We start from the raw sequence: 19,612 nt of genomic DNA on the forward strand, positions 1-19,612 counted from the left end.
ACTTGCGATTTCACCCACGGATCGGATGATGGAGATGTTTGAGGCGTTGATGGGGAAAATGGACGCAAACACGCAGGATATGCAAAATAAAATGGATGGAAATGCACGCAAGATGGATGAATTGAAAGGGGATTTGAATGGAAAAATGGATGACATGAGGGGCGACATGGATACAAATGTGCGAACACTGAAGGGTGAGATGCAGTGCATGGGGTTCGGCCTGCAGACGAGCATAAAAGGCATAATGGCGGTTGCGCGTGACGAAACGCCGAAAACGGAGCACAAGATGGCGACACCACGTGGCAGAGACACCGAGCCAACGAGGGGGAGTGTGGAGTTTGTCGACCCGCAATGGGGAGGGGTGAGGGTGGGGTGACTAGGGACGCCGTCACAATAATTAGGGAGACGGGTAGGATGAGACACGAGGAGGTGACGGAAAAATTCACGGTAACAGAGACGTGGATAATAAAAGAAATAAAGGAAAAAAACTAATAAAAACGAGGTGTCGGAGATGAAGAAATCAATAGAGGGGGACGAATTAAATGAAATGGACCAACACACACAGGTAGAGCAAAGAGGGGACGAGGAGGTTGAGCTGGTGGAATGTATTGTGACCCAGTGCGAGCAGCAGGATAGCCTCCTCCAGGAATGAAGGGAGGAAATATGCTCCCTAGAAGCAGATCGCGACGAGGTGAGTCCGGTCGTGCCTAACGAGGTGGAGCGGATAAGTGCTGTGAACGGGTACACACGTAGTTTGGGGGGTATAGATATCCCGGGACCCCTTGTATTAGCGCGAATCCCCGATATGATTGTCCCGGTGTGTGTGGTAAAGAGTGCGAATGGTGCGAGTGTGTTGAAACGTGCGCGTAGTATGAGTGTCATGGCATGTGTGAGTGAAATAGCAAGCGTGAGTGCATGCGTGAAACATGGACGTGTCTAGACGGGAGACGGGAATGGCGAGCCGAATGGGCCGCTTTAGTTGTTTCGAGAACCGCTCCGGGTTCACGGGACGCCGCGTACGAGGCCTTTTCGGCATTTAGTGAGCGGCTCTCGCACGCGCGTCTGCGTGCAGGGACTCCGGTGCGGGAACGTCCTGCGTATCGCAAAAGACCGTCGCGTGGACGGTTAAAATGGCGACTAGTAGCTGAATTCGGAACACGCAGGTTCCCGCGCGGGCACGTGTCCGGGGTATCACGTGCTGTATACCGCGTGTTCTGTTCGCTCAGTGCACGGAGCGGGTTCCCGGGACGAAACGCGCGCGCCGGCTGTAGGCTTGGTGCGCGGGTGACGTCACCAGGAATCTCGCGGCATGAATGCCGGGGAAATGGCGCACGTCATCCCGCGTGGGGAATTCCCCGTTAGCGAGCGCTTGTTGCGATGTGCAGAGTGACGTCATGGCTACACGTATTGCCCGTTGGAAGGGACGTTGGTATCGCCCAGAGGGACGAACGGGCTTGCCAAAAACTGCCACCATGGCGCTGCAGGAAACAAAAGAAGAAGAAAAAAGCCTCACTTCCAAGTATATGGCCCTGCAGGATGTGGTGGACATCCTGTAATTTAGGGCATAGGAGCCCTTCATGGATAATTTAGGGCATAGACCGGCTTCATGGGGACATGGGTTGTTCCTCATGGAGCCCGTGGAATGGGTTTGTTCGAGGGATTTTAGGATGGAATTATAAATGGAAAATGGATTTCTGGAAGACGTGGACAGACCTGAAATGTGTAGTGGGGACGTAGTTTAGCTACGTAGAGTGAAAAGGAACGTACATTAGTTTAAGGGACGACGAGGGAGCACGAGATAGTTAGGGGAATTTAGTGAGCCGAATGGCAGTGTGGAATGATTTGAGAGGGAAAATATGTACTTGATGAGTGAGTATGGGCCAGCAGGCCTGAGTGTGTATGGAGTGAATGTGGAATGCATGGTGCGATGAATGATTGGGGGGGAGGAGTGATTCCCATCCAATGGACCCCAGGGTCAGTTTAATGTTAGTTAGTGGGTTATTCAAATTTACAAAAAGGAGGTCGTTTTGTTGTTGGTGTCAAGAGAAGGCACGAAACCCATTTGGAGGGGTGCAGGAGTTCATGGACCGGCTGGGAGCGTGGCTGTTGAACGGTGAGTATTGTTTGGAGGGCACCCCGGTCACCGGACGAGTCGGCCAGAGTAGGCCAAGGGTCCAAGGGACTGGGATAGTGTAGTGGGCACGGGCGACCCGTCGGAAACGGGACCCGTAGCGCCAAAATTCCACGTGGGCATCGGAGGGGGGTAATGCCAGAGAGGGCAACCCCCCGCTTTCATAGGGAGCTGGTCAGCTCGGAGACAGCCTCAGGGCCCAGGGGTGCCATAGATAGAGTTTGGCAGAGGGGAGTCCCTGCCAAGTGAGCCACGCTGCCCAGCCACAAAATTGTGCGAGGGTACGAAGGAAAATTTGAGGGCTCGGCCCAAATTTATAATGGATACCAACACAGGCGACAGGAATCATGGTTGTTAGAACCTATAGTTTAAGTGACAGACGTTTTGGAAAGCCCCGGGGTAGTTTAAGGTTTAATAAAAAGTAGGATAGTTAGGAGATGTACCCCTTCGCACCGTCCATCCTTTCGCTCGTTGGAGGCCGCTGGTCCCACCTTGGGTTAGATCGCTGAACTCTGTGGGAGGCCATTCTGAGGCTTTATTGGGCCTTGAGACAGGATGCTTGTCTCTCCTTATTCCCCTCCAGAAAGGGAACGTAGGGGTTGGGAGTAGGCTAGGTTGACAGGATAGGTTAGCCGGACAAGGACACTAGGAGGGTTCGCGAGATGGAATTATAAAGGGGGAAAAAAAAGAGGCTAAATTTTGGTTTTATTGTTGCAAATTAAGGGAGTGGGTATGGACAGAGACAGGCAAAGGCGATAGGTTAGGGGGAGACAGGGTAGGTCCGAGCCCGCTTTCGGAGTGGCCGGCACCACCGCACTCCCTCCAGACCCGCACGGATCGAGACTGGAGGCCGGCCAGCTTCACCTGCCGGCCTGTTGTGCTACAGCGGCCTGTTCTGCGTTTGCCTTGCCTTGCCATGCCTTATTTGCCTGCCTCTGCCATAACCCCATGCCTGCTACCCCATTGTGCATTTGCCCCTGTGTTCATCATCCATCACCATATGCGCCAGGATCGTCTTTCAGTGTGTTTTGCAAAGACTGCCCTGCAGGCAGCCACACCACGGGGACTGCATTGAGAAGCCCGTGCACCATTTCTGTGTTTTGCATCTTCCATCCAGTTCATTTCAGGGAGGAGCCAGGGACTGCATTGGGTAGCCGGCTTCCTTCCTGTTCTTGCACAAGGGAGCCAGAGACTGCATTTGGGCAGTCTGGCTACCCCCTTCAAACGGCCTGTGGGATGGCATGTGGCATGCCAGGTTGGGGTGAGTTGCCTCCAGCAGCTGAAGACTAAGAAAGAGGAAAAAAAAAAGAGGGACATTTTGAACAGGCCCTGAAGACATCTGACCATCAGCTGTGGAGCACTCACCCTCACAAACTACTGACTAACTGTGCCATGCCTTCTCTCCCACAGATGCCAGGTCCTGGGCCATGGTTAGTGTAAAATATAAGTTAAGGTTGTAAATAAGTTGAACCCCACCTGCATGTTGGTCATAGCGCCGGCAATATAGTTAAGTCGTCCGTATGAGTCTGTGTGAGTTTGTTCAGTTAGCTACGCAGCGCATTAGGTTATTTATTTTTGGAACACGTATTAAAAAAAAAGAAAGAAAAGAAATGTTGCACTCAGAGATCCGTAGGTAAAACGTACACATGCTGGTCACACGAAAAGTTGATGACTTGGGACGAGTCTGTAAAAAAGGGGAGGGGGTGGGGGTAGTGTTATGAATTTGGAAATCTATCGCACACAACATTCAGGTCCTTTAGCTCAGTTATCTCGGTAAGTATGTGTTTTATAGATATCTCCCCTTCCCTTGTTAAATGGGTAAATCAATGTAAATGCGCTGTGATTTATTTTACTGGTTAGAAGTTTGATCGAGATTTCTGCAAAAAAGAAGAACAACCCTCCTCTGCAAAGAAGAAGAACCACCCTCCCGCCCCGAGATTCTGAGGCGTAAACAGGAATGACCGTTACAAAAAGTATGCTCAGAAAAGAACGACAACTCCTGTGCCGGGATTTTCCCCGCGTGCCGGAAAGGGGGAGGGGGAGCACATCAGAGCGTATAAAGGAAGCTTGCAGCGATGCAGAAAATGAGGAGACGAGGAGAAGGGAAGGAAGAAGCGAGGAGGAGCATCATCTCAAGCGACCCATCTCGTTCTAGCTGGGTTCGGTTGTCATCTCGCTGGAGCGCTCGTCTCGGGGAAGCCTGTCTGGTCTGGTCAGCGTCCCCCTCATCCTCCTCCACCTCCTCTTCCGCGCGATCGCGAGCTTGGGCGATCAACTCGTCTCACCTCGGCTGGGTTCGGTTACGCCGCACCAGTCCTTCGGAGACCGGAGCTCCCGGAAGGAGGGAACGTCCAGTCGCGCGTTCGCGGCCAGGTAGCCAGCCATCCTGTTCCTCAGCCCGACTATCCTCCGGGCTGGAGGTCCAAATAAAGACCTTTCTGTCCAATTATTGGGGTGTGCGTGCGTGTGCGTGCGTGTGTGCGTGCGTGCGTGCGTTCGTGGGCCCGTCTACTAAGTGGAAAACTGTTTAAGTGCCTGTGCTGTATATATTTGCATTGCATTCTCAATAGTTGGTTTAGTTCTGCTTCTTATGCGTTTCCCTAAGCCCCCCCCCCCATTATTGTTGAATATATGCCCGCATTGTTAAATATATCAGCTCGTTTTGTGTTTCTTTCATCAGTTCGACATGACGCGTGATTGAGAATTGGTTAAAGCTGTTAAGGCCCTAAGGGGACATTTGGACCGACGGTTCTTGGCGATTCAACCGCTCGGAATCGCACATGGAACGAGCGTGCTAAGCGGCTCGTTTTCGTACGAGTTCCGTCGAGGGTGTGAAGACTCGGTAGATCGCCCCGTGGTCTCTAGGTATTTTAAGATTTGGCGAATAACCCAGTACCACGTGGTGAAAATATTGACGCTTCACAGTCCAAAACAAAGGACCTGTCGACTCCAGACTTATCCGGGGCGACAATCTGAATTCCGGGCGATCGGTCGAGCCGACTTGCGGCTCCATCCAGCGATCGTGCCCACGGGACACTGTCGTGAGGCACACCAGCCTTGACAAGGAGAGGAAATTAAAGGATCGTGTTGAGTGCCACATGTTGGCTACGAGAGTAGAGGGAGGCAGGAAGCCATGTATGGAGTTGGGAGTCAGGAAGCCATGTATGGAGTTGGGAGTCAGGAAGCCATGTATGGAGTTGGGAGTCGGGACGTCATCTATGGAGTAGGGGAGTCAGGAAGCCATGTGTGTAGTTGGCCTTGGATGCCATTGGCAGAGAGTTTGGAGAGGAAGGCAGGATGCCAAACTGCATCAAAATCAGGAGAAATGTCCAGAGAAATGGCCCTGATCTCATGTCTGACATTGAGGTCCTCCATCCATTCTTGGGTGAGTAGAAGCAGCATGTCCAAAGTGAGATGACCTGGTCTGAATCTAACTGGTGATCTGAGATGAGATTGTTGGAGAAAAGGAAGGTTTTCATATCAACTGTGATACTGGATTCCATGATGTTGCTGATGATTGAAAGTAAGCTGAGGGGTCTATGTCGTGGAAGGGATGTGTTTTTGCACCTTTTTTTCATACAATGTAGTGATGTTGGTGGATTTCTCAGCAAATGGAAAAATACCTAGGCCTAGGGTGAAAATGATAGGCTGAAAAGGAACAGAAAGAGGATGTGCAAGAGCAGCAGAGAAGGTTTTTAGGACATGTGACTTGATGCCGTCCATTTATGGTAACGTGTGGAATTTTGGCTGAAGCGGATAATGTTGATGCGTCTTGTGTTGTCACCTTTGCTGTCACTGATGCCAATCTATCTTTGTTGCCCCATGCGGTTGGTTTGAGTTTTGGAAAGTGTTCATCTGAGAGACTGTATGTATGAAACTAACCAAGTTTGTGGAAAGTGTCAGTTGTTTTCTTCATTAACTTGTATAATTCGATGAACACAAATAAGTCGATAAAATGCAATTGTTTTGCAACTTGTGTGAAGTTTGTTTTTCTTTTTCAGTTTAATGAACCTGCTTTTGAAGACCCTGACATATCGACGTGCTACAAATGGATGTAGTTGGCGATAGGGCGGTTTTTGAAGATGCGACTCACCCGGTGGTTTCCTGGAGCAGCCCTTCGGATTTGGATCAGTGGAGCGACCATGTTGATAAAGATTCCATTAATCAAGGACCGAATATCAAAAGGATCAAAAACATGCTTTTTACTGAAACATATCCTGTGGTTTCATCAACATCAAAGTTCTCATTTAACAGCGAGAAAAACCGCCGTGAAAGAAGCATGCAAAGAGAACAAAAGTTATGTTGTATCTCTGGAAATGTCTCTGAAGTGAGGAAGAAGTTTGAAAGAAGTTTTATGACCCCGAGTAGCTCCAGCAAACAAGTTGCAAAACTCTCTTCCTCTGATCCTAATTTGTTGAATGCTCATCAAGGTAATTGGACAGAACACGGACGTCGTACCTTGAGCCACAGTGGCGAGTCTGGCATGATGCAAATACTTGGCATGAATGTTAATCGGAATCATAAAAGTTCTTCCTCATTGAGTTGCCTTTTGTCCCCTGCTTTGTCCGAGTCCCAGACGAAGGCTCGGATTAACTCGGGTCCCATATCAAAGCGACTCTCCAGTTTCTTGCTCGATGATGATGTTGATGAAGTCCAAGATGAAAACACATCCTTGTTGAGCTCATTTGCAAAGACCAGTAGCATTAGTTTGCTGAAAAGTGATGAACTTGCTTTGCTCAAGTTTTCGCACTCACCATTAAAAGGAACCGATGATGCAACAACACTTTTGCCATTTTCTGAAAGCAAAGGAGAGAAAAGACAAAACGATGGATGGTGCCTGAAAGATTTGATCAATCCTGCACTTCCCTCAAGCTCTCCTATTGAGAGTGACGTCGTTTTCAGCAACATTGCAACAGGAATCCTCAAGGCTGAGTTTGTGACGATCGAGTCTGATTCGCCAAGAAGCGATGAGTCGATGCCAATTAAAGATGATGAAAATGGAGTTGAATGTGAAGCACTTCAAGAGGCAGACAATATTGGTTCACAAGGTCACAAAGAGAAGGAACAATGTCATGATCATCCCTTTGACAAAGAACATATAGGGATTGATTTAACAGATAGTGAATCTTATGAAAGCCAGGGAAAGGAGGAGATACATTCTGAAGAAGATGAAATGATCACATCATGGAACAACCCTTTGAAAGGAATCGAAAATGCTGCCTTTGAAGACCAATTGGTGGAAAATCCTCAGAGCGACGCTGAAGAAAGCATGGAGGCCTTTGAAGCAAGATCTGTTGCTGCTGATATTGATCAATATGAGATCTTGCCTGGACTCAGCAGTGATGAGGAGAGCGGGTCGAATCGCAAAGTTTGTTTCAGCACTTCCCCTATTAAGGTAAGTTATTATTATTATTATTATTATTATTATTATTATTATTATTATTATTAACTTAACCTCCGAGGTTAATGCTTCACCCAGGACTTGTCGGTCGGGTCATTAGCATTTCCGCAGGTGATAATCTACCCTGAATAGGTTTCTGTTTCACCACATGTGTTTGCATTACTCAGGACCCCAGATTAGTTAAATCTGAGGGAAGCAAATTTACTGCTGGACATTCCCTTGGATTTGGTCCTTTTAGCTGCGGACCAATCTGACACCATGATGGATTGCATCTGGACGTTAAAGATCCCACAGGGTCATTCCGTGCCAACTCACCTAAGGGTTCCCAGATCACCTCCTCAGATTTTGCTGGAAAAAATTCTTAGATGTAGATCTATATGGCTCTACCCACCATGCAAAAGATTAGCTTTCAATTCCTCATAGTTTAAAAAATATCTATCTCTAGAAACCTTTGAAATTTGGCCGTAAAAATGCCAAATGTGAAAAACGCATTTTTTTCCAACTTCATTGGCTTATAATTTTATAATGGACTCCTCTAGAAAGCTAATATTGCAAATATTTACTGTGTCATCCAAATTTTTCAATTATGGCATCAGATAGCTTCTGGGATGCATATTTCTCACTTTATAGAAAGCTAAAAATGGCTTTTTGACCAAAATGAGCTAAAATAAGGTGAAACTATAGGAGCCCTCCTGAAAATATGGAACAACTTAGAATTTTTTCCTCATAACACAGTGGTTATAGGGTCATTATCGATCCATAGATACATTTTTTGCTGGGATAATACAGTTAGGTGATGAATTATAAAAGTTTTACCATAAGCCCTTGCCTCCAAGGGCTCAAAAATGGACCAATTTTGTCCCCTGGTTTGACCATGTGGCTCGGGGTTTAGAATCTTCATTTCTTTTCTAAAGATTTTTTCTAAACACATAAGATGTGTCTACTGACTGAATAATTTTATCTAACGCCCATGGCTTCAAAGTAAAATAAATTTTTATTTACATGCACGTTTTTTATAATTATTCACTTTTTTCATATTCAGAAGTTTGTAAATCTTAAATGGAACTATGCAGGAAAGAGTTACTGCAGAATTTTATAAACTGTTATACAAAATTTCAGATTATGGCATCAGAATGTCTCGAGAAAGCACATTCTCCTCGTTTTAGGAAGCCAAATATGGCAATTTGGCCCACTTAGTACAAAACAAGGTGAACTTGCAGGGGTGTGCATGAGGCTAAATTATGCTTCTTATTAGACATGAGTGATAAGGATGTTATTTATTCATAAATACATGCTAATGATTACTTTCGTAAGTGATTGCAAATGATAAATTAGAACAAATTTTATTAGTTGAGTAGCAGCTTTTTTATTTACAGATATACAGAGACAATGAATATTAGTAATTTTTATACCTTCGAAAACTCTTTGATGACCTTTTCATCTTTTATGACATTCATTATCATGATTATCTAGCACTCAGAGGCACAGAATTTTACATCTTAGAAAACAGGTCTTCAACATGCTGAAAGGTCCCCTGACATGCAAAACTTTCTGGTTATTATCTTGCCAAAACGAAGTTTTTTCAAGATATGTTAGTCAGCTTGTAGGTATTTTTTTATTATTATTATTATTTTTTTTTGTCTGTAATCACGTATCGATCACTCTGCAGAGCACAGTTATCATTGGAAATTTTTGTAACTTCGCATATCAGAGGCCTATAGAGGTCCCTTTCAGGTCAATTTTCAAGGTCAAGGTCAAAGGTCAAGGTCACTTTGTCGCAAATCAGAGGAGTCGACGAAACCCTTATTTTTGGAGTAATTTTGATCAGATCGTCTTCAAACTTCATGGGAATATAGTTCATGGTCTGGTGCTCAGCTGATTAATTTTTGGTGGCGATCGGCCTTGACCTTCATTGTTAGCGCTGGAGGTCGAAAGTTTTTGACCCCAAGGTCAAATTTTGAAATCTTAGATGCCATATCGAGTAATACCTCATATGAAAGCGCTTGATAAGTGCTTTCCAGATCTGTCAAAAGTTTGACGCTATGACGTCATTTGATGACGTCATGACGAAAAAACGGATTTTTCATGAAAATTTTATTTCCTCAGTTCTCATCAAAATCTCTTGATATTTCATGTACAACGGTCCTGGAGAGATAGCATTAACCATACGAAAATATAAAGGTCAAAGGTCAAGGTCACAAAACGGTCAAGCATCAAGGTCAACGAAACCCTTATTTTTTGAGTAACTTTAATCGAATAAATAAGTCACTCATGTTCACATTTTGGCAAGATACTGGTCACCCTGGGGGTGACATTGGTATTTTATTTATATATTAACTTGACCTTCCCAGTGAAGAAATCACCCATGTTTTTTTTAAATCAAAAATGGGATAATTAGAGCAATATTTCGATCATTTCTGGCGCCTTTCACAACTTGCTTTGCCCCGCCCCTAAAAAAAGTTGACTTCAGCGAATCGCAGCATTGACGTCACATACAGAAACTCGCACAGAGTGGATTGACTCGAGATCTCCAGAGTCTAGACTTGTCCGATAAATCCGTCGTCCATCCGACTAGGCTGATAAATCTGACGTGCTGTAGCTTTCCTTTATTATTCTCTTTTCTTCATTGTTTTCCTCTCTCTCTCTCTCTCTCTCTCTCTCTCTCTCTCTCTCTCTCTCTCTCTCTCTCTCTCTCTCTCTCTCTCTCTCTCTCTCTTTCTCTTTCTCTTTCTCTTTCTCTTTCTCTTTCTCTTTCTCTTTCTCTCTTTCTCTTTCTCTTTCTCTTTCTCTTTCTCTTTCTCTTTCTCTTTCTCTTTCTCTTTCTCTTTCTCTTTCTCTTTCTCTTTCTCTTTCTCTTTCTCTTTCTCTTTCTCTTTCTCTTTCTCTTTCTCTTTCTCTTTCTCTTTCTCTTTCTCTTTCTCTTTCTCTTTCTCTTTCTCTTTCTCTTTCTCTTTCTCTTTCTCTTTCTCTTTCTCTTTCTCTTTCTCTTTCTCTTTCTCTTTCTCTTTCTCTTTCTCTTTCTCTTTCTCTTTCTCTTTCTCTTTCTCTTTCTCTTTCTCTTTCTCTTTCTCTTTCTCTTTCTCTTTCTCTTTTTCTTTCTCTCTCTCTCTCTCTCTTTTTTCTTTTTCTTTCTCTCTCTCTCTCTCTCTCTCTCTCTTTTTTCTTCTCTTTCTCTCTCTCTCTCTCTCTCTCTCTTTATCTTTTTTTTCTTTCTCTCTCTCTCTCTCTCTCTCTGTCTCTTTTTCCTTCTCTCTCTCTCTCTCTCTCTCGCTTTCCTCTCTCGCTTTCCTCTCTCTCGTTTTCCTCTCTCTCGTTTTCCTCTCTCTCGTTTTCCTCTCTCGTTTTCCTCTCTCTCGTTTTCCTCTCTCTCTCACTCTCGCTCTCGATTTCCTCTCTCTCTCCCTCTCTCTCGCTTTCCTCTCTCTCGCTTTCCTCTTTCCTCTCTCGCTTTCCTCTCTCTCGCTTTCCTCTCTTTCTCTCTTTCTCTCTTTCTCTCTTTCTCTCTTTCTCTCTTTCTCTCTTTCTCTCTTTCTCTCTTTCTCCTGGTTGCATCGTTGGTTGGGACGTGGCTACGCCGCTTATGCAGTGTTTCCCTTATTAGTACACTGGTGCTCATTTTGCCGACCTCAGAAGGATGACAGGCTGAGTTAACCTCCTGGTGTATTTTAATTCAGCAGCCAACGGGGCTTGAACTCAGGACCCTAGGATCCCAAGCCACCACCCTCACCACTAAGCCAACACCAGGCTTATTGTTTTCTACTGGTGCTACATGACAACAGTAGGAATAAAATAAATAAAAATGCAACAGAACGTCAGATTTATCGGACTACTCGAGACAATTGTCACAAGGTGTGTTCTGCACACAAGTTTTCATCGTATCTGGACAGCGAGATTGCTTCGTTTTATGCACGGAGAGATACGGCCGATGACATGCACCGGCCTTGGTTGCGATTTATTCGCCACGGTGCAACATGTCCGCTGCGCTGCGCTGGTCACGTCACCTCACTAAAATATTTCTGATATCGAGCAGTATGCAAGTCGAATTTACATTATTGAATTACGAATAGGATTTTGTCTAACCAGTTGTTATTGCCAAGTCTTCCTTCGATGTCCACCCGATCATATAATGAACTCCGGGAATTTAATCGCCATTTTCCTCTGCTTGTCCTGCTTCGGGCTCGAACTGGTAAGGTCTTATTTCATTTCCAGCTGCCTGAACTTCACCTCCCGTGACTACGTTATCCGACAATTCTCCATGTGATTTAGACCAAAATCCTTCATTTCTCTCACACTCACCGTTGTTACCAGACAAATGAAAGTCCATGCCATCCATTATTCAAAACCAAATGTTCGATTTTTTTAAAGCAGAAATGAACGAAGCGATTGCGTCGACCAATCAAATGTGGAAACACACAGAAAGCCAATAGAATCACGTAGACCACCAACCCGAGTAATTTACGTGCAGCCTTTGTCGTCCTGCAGTTGACGTCATGTGGGTTACGCTCCTTTCAGGAGAATTTTTAGGGGTGTTCCCGAAGAGGTTTGTTTTTAAAATTTTACATTTTACAGAATGAGTATTGTGAAAAAACATTGTCAGATCTGAAATCACGAGCTGAAAAACTCCTATAGGACATATATAAATGAAATTTCAGTACTTTTGCATGTCAGGGGACCTTTAAAGTCATGCTGTGACAGTTGGAACTGACGTCCACCAGATTTTATGTCAGGGGCCTCAACCACACCAAGAATGTCGAGTAATGGCACCCAGCATTGATCTTTCTTTTTTTTTTCTGGAGGCCATGAGCTTGTGTGGTCCTGTGGTCCTGTGCATACTGTTGATGATACAGCATCAGAAGAAACCCTTCTCATCTCCAGACGTGTTGAGGAGATTGGCAGGAAACCATGGTGTGACTGTGTACCAGCAATGGTTGTTCCTGCTCTGAAGCGCTTCTCAAGGTCATACTCCATTGCATTTTGTTGGATTTCTTGTGATGTCACAAAGAAGGATTTGATCATGATCTTGGCAAATACTGTCTTCTGAACTGAAAGTAATTCCTGATCTCCATGAAATCAATTCTTGTGACTTATTCTCCAAAGCAGCAACTTGTTTTAGCCCAACCTTCCTTGTATAATCGGTCTTGTGACACTCCTGGTCTAATTTGGTTCCAACAGTGCATCTACTTGTCAAACTTGTGCCACCGGGCCCAGGTTTTTCTGCATCCATTTCCTTTGTTTCCTCCTCTCCTTTGTTCTCCAAACAGACAGACAGGTTGACTGTGCTGCTCCTAGTGTTGTGACAGACCATTACTCCATCTCGTGGTGTATGTCATAACTAATGACTTCAAATAGAGAACTGTAGGACATGTTTTTTAAAATTAAAACCCAAGCATATGTTTGGATTATCATTTCATGAATTTATTTTTGAATAAAAAATGTACTTATAATTATTAATTTATGAGAAGAATAATCTAAGTTGTTACATAACTTCAGTTAATGCCCCCTGCATATTCACCATTTTTGGTCAAAGTGGCATTTTCAACTTCCTACAGATCGAAACATATGCATTTATCAGGCATTCTGATAACAGATCCTTAAATTTCATTTGCCAGTTTAGAAATATCTGCAGTATCACTTTGCTGGAGTGTTCAGTTTCAGATTTATAAGCTCATGAATATGAAAAAGTGAATAATTATATAAAAACGTGCATGTAAATAAAAATTTATTTTTATATGAAACCATGGGCATTCGATAAAATTATTCGGTCAGTAGACACATCTTGTATGAGGCAATCTTTAGAAAAAAAAAATTAAGATCCTAAACCCCTAGCCACATGGTCAAACCAGGGACAAAATTGGTCCATTTTGGAGCCCTCGGAGGCAAGGGCTTATGGTAAAACTTTTATAATTCATCACCTAACTGTATTATCCCAACAAAAATGTATCTATGGATAGATCATGACCCTATAATTACTGTGTTATGAGGAAGAAAATTCTAAGTTGTTCCATATTTTCAGGAGGGCTGCAATAGTTTGACCTTATTTTAGCTCGTTTTGGCCCAAAAGCCATTTTTAGCTTCCTATAGAGTGAGAAATATGCATCCCAGAGGCTATCTGATGCCATAATTGAAAAATTTGGATGCCATTTAGTAAATATTTCCAATATTAGCTTTCTCGAGGAGTCCATTATAAAATTATAAGCCCCTGAAGTTGAAAAAAAAATGCGTTTTTCACATTTGGCATTTTTAGGGCCAAATTTCAAAGGTCTCTACAGATACATATTTTTTAAACTATGAGGAATTGAAAGCTAATCTTTTGCATGGTGGGTAGAGCCATATAGATCTACATTTAAGAATTTTTCCAGCAAAATCTGAGGAGGTGACCTGGGGAGGTTTTTGAAATTTAGGTGAGTTGGCACGGAATGACCCCACAGTGTGTTTCCAAGAAGAGTAGAAGAGTTATGGTGGTACCCTGGCCGATTTATAAATTCCTCTCCAAATTTGAACACATTGCAAATTGCTACCCTGACTCGTAGTCCAGTGTTTATATGGTAATTCACTCCTCCACTCGTGCAGTGAAAGTTGGGATTTTGCGTGCGTGTGTGTCAGACAGACTGTCCATGCCTAACTTTTTTTTTTCTAACCATTTGAGCTTTCATCATCAACTTTTCAACTAGAATGGCACTCAGTAGAGCGCATACCTCTGCCAGGCTGAACACTTTATGTTTTTTTTTTATCCCACTGGTGGCTTGGATCTGGATCCGAAGCCTCACCAAAATCTGATTGGCATGTTCTTGTCACCTAACGAACTCATTCACCGTGTTTTGTCATAACTCATCCACAACTTTTTGAAATACCATTTTGGCCCCTTCTTTCAATGGTGAAAAATCACTTAAGAAATGAAAAAATTATCGAATCCGGATTCGGACCTTCACCAAAATCTAATCCATTTGTCCGTGTCAAACACCCAACCTGTTCACCAAATTTCGTCTGAATCCGGCCATAACTTTTTGAGATATCCTCAACACAGACAAACAGACGGACAACAAGGTGTCAGGTGGTAGCCTGATGAAAATTATGCATATTTCATTACCGTCACCTTGACCTTTAACATGTATCGTTAAAACATGTTGACAGCCTCATTTTTGTGCTTCGGAATCTTCTGGTAAAGTTTGACGAAGATAGCCGAAAGCGTTCGCGAGTTATCACACTCCCAGATGGACTGACAGACAGATACACATACATACGAGACAGACTGACGACTTATGATGAAAATTTTCAATTTCCGTCATGACACGGACAGACAGACAGACAGACAGACAATAACACTCAAGACCAACTAATATATATTCATAAATCTTCTATTTTTACAAATCACAAGAGGATGACATCGTGCAGAGTACTATACTTGCGAAATCCATAAAACAAATTTAACCTCAAAAATAATTTGTGGTTAAATTCAGTGACCTGATATGTAAATCTTTTTCAAATTTCAAGTGAATCGGATGAAAATTGACAATTTTAGAAATTTGGCCTATGTTATCTTTTTGGCCTGTGTTGACCTTTTGGCCTATGTTGACGTCAAAAATAATTGGTTATTGAATGCAGTCCTCACTTTTGTTCTTCGGAATCCTCTGGTGAAGTTTCACGAAGATATCTGAAAGCGTTTGCAAGTTATCGCACTCAGATGGACGCACAAACCGAGACAGACCAACATATGATGAAAATGTTCAACTTCCGTCACAACGACCAACGACAGGGGTGAAAACAAAACCTCCGTCCACCTTTGGTGGTGAAGATAATGAAGTAACTTTTTCTTTCACATAAATCGTTTATCTTGGATTGTTAAAAAATAAAAAAAATAATATATATTATATATAATTGTGGAAATTGATGTTATCATATTATAATTTTGAAAAGTCCTCTGATTGTTGTAGTTTATGTTCCATTACATGCAAGCTCTCACAATTGAGTGATTCAACGAGAAGATTGTTTTGTTATGAACATGGTAGAGGAAAGGATGATGTTCATCAGCTGAGGCCCATCATAAACAAATTGTTTATTCCATTCGAGTGATTGGACACAAAGACATTTCGATTAAATTTGAGGCTTTTCCATGGACAACCATGTCCATGGGTAAAGTGGGGAGAGAAAGTGATGGGTTTTGGACACAAGATTTTGCTGCAAACACCGAGTTTAGGCATTCAGCTTTTTCACATGCGGTATCAGCAGTGCTGCCATTTGAGGTAAGGAAGGGGATGGAGGGGGAACATACACCAGAAACAGATTTGATTAGATGCCACCAGGATTTTGAGGAGGGAGAGGGGTTTGAGAGTTCAGACTTGAGATTAGAAAGATGTTGTTTTCTGGCTCTCCTGAGGGGAGATACACACTTGTTCTGAGCTTTATGGAAGGAACTGAGATTGCCCTCAGTTGGGTTTGCTTTCCATGAGGCAAAGGCAAGTTGTTTCAGGACAACTGCCTTGCCACAAGCTTCAGTGAACCAAGGGCGGGAGGAAGGGTAGGACAACTGAAGACGAGAGGGGATAAATCTGTGCATGAGGGAGAGCAAGTTTCTTTGAAAGAATCCCAGGATGAGTTGATGTTTGAGAAAGTAGTGATAGGAGACCAGTCTATAAGTTTGATGGCTGCTCGGAGATCTTGCCAGTCAGCTTGAGTGAAATGCCAGACTCGACGGCGGTGAGGTGGATCTCTGAAAATAGCCAGAGAGATGTCCACTTTGACAAGGACGTGGTCAGAAGAACCGATTGGAGCGGAGGAAGAGCAGCTGATATTGTCAAGGAAATTTGTCAAAATCAGATCTAGACGCGATGGAGATCCGGGTTGGTTGAGACCATTGGTTGAGATCATTGATCATTGGTTGGATATATACCATTGGTTGAGATCCGGGTAGGGAAGTTGACTGATAGAGTCGGTCCCAATGAGTTGCAGAAAGCTTTTGCTGAAGTGCCATGACAGGTGAGAGAGGTACCCACACCTAGCCAACTGGCATGATGACAATTGAAGTCGCCACATATGAGGAAGAGAGAGTTTGGATGAGAAGATAGAAGTTGGTCCATGTTTTCAGATAGTGAGGTGTAGATGGAGTCATCACTGTAAATAATGTTGTTTTTGATAATGTTGTTGGGTGAAAAGGCTGTGTTGGGTTGTTTTGATTAATGTTGTTGTGTGTAAAGGCTGTAATTTGTTGTTTTGATTAATGTTGTTGTGTGTAAAGGCTGTAATTTGTTGTTTTGATTAATGTTGTTGGGTGTAAAGGCTGTAATTTGTTGTTTTGATTAATGTTGTTGGGTGTAAAGGCTGTGTTGGGTTGTTTTGATAATGTAATTGGGTATTCAGGCTGTTCGGTTGTTTGGAATCCACAATGTTCTTGGATCTACAAGCGGTGTTCGGTTGCTGCCAAATCCAACTTCTCCCATCAATATGCAGGTGAAAATCGACCATCAGACCAATGGATATTGTTCCTCCGGGATGTGAGATGCCTATTTTGGAATCCTGGGTTTTTGTCCTGCAGCACAAAACTGATTCTGGACAGTTCTCATGGATAACCTCCAAGGGAGATTCCATGTGTACCACAACACTGTGCTTTTGACACCATGAATGTCATACAAGCCTAATCAGAGCTGCATCTTTTATGTTTGAGGTCACCGTTGTTCGATGCAGGCCTCAATTTAGATGACCATCTTTGGTTTGTAGATATTTGTCGACAAATCTGCTGATAACATTCCTCCAGAAGCCAAGTTGATGTTCAGTTTCACTGGTGGGATATCCTGTCATTGTTGATCCCAATAATTCGACATATTTGGGCTTCATCAAGTCTTGTACTTACCATAGCAACATAATCCACTCATGGAAGTGCAGACTCAATTGTTACCTTCGTCAAACTTCATCCTAGTGAAAGTGTATTTCTTTTATTGGCTGCTCTTGGAGCACCCTTATTCTGGACATTTCCATCTGTCTGTCTGTCCGCGAAACTTTGTCCAAGCCGAGGGGCTAAACCACTCAACCGATTCCAATGAAATTTGGTAGGTAGGACCAATATTTCTGGGAATCGTGTGCTTTCGAATATGGGACCCTGGGCCCTAGCAACGGCAAAGCAACGGCTCTTTAAATTGGTCAAAAAATCGAAAAAGAAGAATAAAAAAAAAATCAATCGAAAAATCGAAGCTTAGAGTTCTGTGCGCAATCTATCTCGCTCCCGTCATGCCAATTTGCAGCCCTAACAAAAATATTTGTAGGAGGAGATAGGTTTTGGGCGAGTATATGTCGAACATTTCAGAAACGGTTAATTGCGAATATCTCTAAGAGAAAGAGTCTGATTTTGATGAAACTTGGGTGAAATGTGTACAATGTGGCTAGCATGTACACAAAAATGAATGGTTGCTATGCACACCTCCGTTGCTTAGCAACAGCTAAAATATTTTATTGTACATCGTACACTTATTGTGGACTGTACAAAAAAATCAATACCTCCGAAACTGGACCTCCAAGGGACCTGTTTTTTTTGTGCCCAAGGAGAATGTCTTACAGCATCATATAAAAAAAATAAAATCTTTAGCGAATAGATAAATGGAATTACCAGGGCTGCCATTTGTTAGAGTCTCTTTGGAAACATGCCTGAAATTTCACAAGGCGGGTTTCTGGGCGCAAATAAGAGGGCTGTGATAATCATATTTATTGTGCTAAATTGATTGATAGCATGTACATGAATATCGGCTCGTCACGTCGGCCAGCTTTCCATCTAGAGCGAGCAGCCATGTCGCCTGCCGGCTTGTTTTTATTTATTATGAGGTCATCTCATCTCGATTCTTGAAGCGATCTGTATAGTGTCACGTCCGAGCACCGGTTAATGCAGCATTCCTCAGAGCCACAACCTTTCGTCCCGACAGATGGTCCAAACGATCTTTTATTGTGTTGCATTCAATAATTACTCGACTGTTCCCCAAGGTTGCCCAAATGAGCGAAACATTGACGGCAAACTCGCACGGAAAGCAGGTGGCTGGAACACATTTTGTTACCTTTTAAAGAGGTTATTTGAAAAGCAAATACAGGGAAGAGGGTCCACAAGATGCTATCATAAACGCAACAAATCAAGTGAGTCAAAAGACGCAAAAAGGAGAATGAGAATATGCAAACTTGCTTACTAGAAGAAGAAATATAATGCAAAACATCTCACCAGCCACCAGAGATCACACTCGTACAACAAGACGATAATGCTGGCAGGATTTCCCTTTGTCTCTGATGCGCAGGGTGGATGCAGGACTCGATGCAGCTGCTTTAGCAAACCAGGAGAAGATGAGAGCCAGTGACGATGGTGCCCAAAGATGAAGTAAAAGAGCCACGAGCAGGGCCAGTGATGAGTAGACCTTCAGCCAGGCCATGTGGTCCTCTTTGTCCTTTTCCCCAACAAGGCCTCCTGGTTGGCACTTCTTCCTCCTCAAGGTTCTTTTTTGCACTCCGAGCATGTGGAGCTGTCCTGTCTGAGGTCTTTCCGCCCCTCTCAAAAGACAGGGTGATACCAGCTTGGGTCTATCCCAAAGCTTCTACAAGACCACAAGAACGTCTCCCTCATGAACTCCTCCATGGACCACTTACTTGACATTCTTTCCACTTGAGCCTCTCTTGGTCCTCTGCTGGTGAGTGGAGTTATCTTCTTCCTTCTGGTCGGGGTCCTCCCGGGTCCCACCTATGGGGTGGCCTCAATAAAAAAGTACATATTTTCTTCTGGGCCCCACAGCCTAGTTGCACATGTGGTACATGTGCCTCTGCGATAGGAAGTCCTCACCACAAACGAGAGGTTTTGCATATACAAAATAATGACTCAGTATACCCTGTCAATAAATTGCATATGCTGCCTCCTCGGTGTCATGTGTAACATACGACTTACTCGAACAGATACTTGTTACTTGGCAATCTCACTTACTTAAAACACAAGGACCATACTACACTTACCACAGCCTAGCCATAGATCCCTCACTTTCACGTAACAACATATAACAGACCCATTCATCCATCCATCTATTGGGACCACACTCTGTGCAGAGCGTCGGTGCTGCCCAAGCAGT

General features: G+C 43.7%; 1 protein-coding gene across 4 annotated transcripts in view; it reads left to right on the forward strand.

The window, feature by feature from the left end:
- Nucleotides 1-19,612, forward strand: part of LOC147031219 (uncharacterized) — a 196,862-nt gene that overhangs the window by 13,029 nt on the left and 164,221 nt on the right. For all 4 annotated transcript variants that reach the window (XM_085876073.1, XM_085876071.1, XM_085876074.1 and 1 more), the window contains exon 2: nt 6,133-7,526. In XM_085876073.1, coding sequence (XP_085732199.1) covers nt 6,180-7,526 — 1,347 coding nt within the window. In that variant the 5' untranslated portion in view covers nt 6,133-6,179. The remainder of the gene's footprint in view (nt 1-6,132; nt 7,527-19,612) is intronic.

The sequence above is a fragment of the Eptatretus burgeri genome, chromosome 3 (assembly GCF_056783735.1).
Source record: "Eptatretus burgeri isolate ZD-2024b chromosome 3, Ebu_testis_v1, whole genome shotgun sequence".
NCBI lineage: Eukaryota > Metazoa > Chordata > Myxini > Myxiniformes > Myxinidae > Eptatretus > Eptatretus burgeri.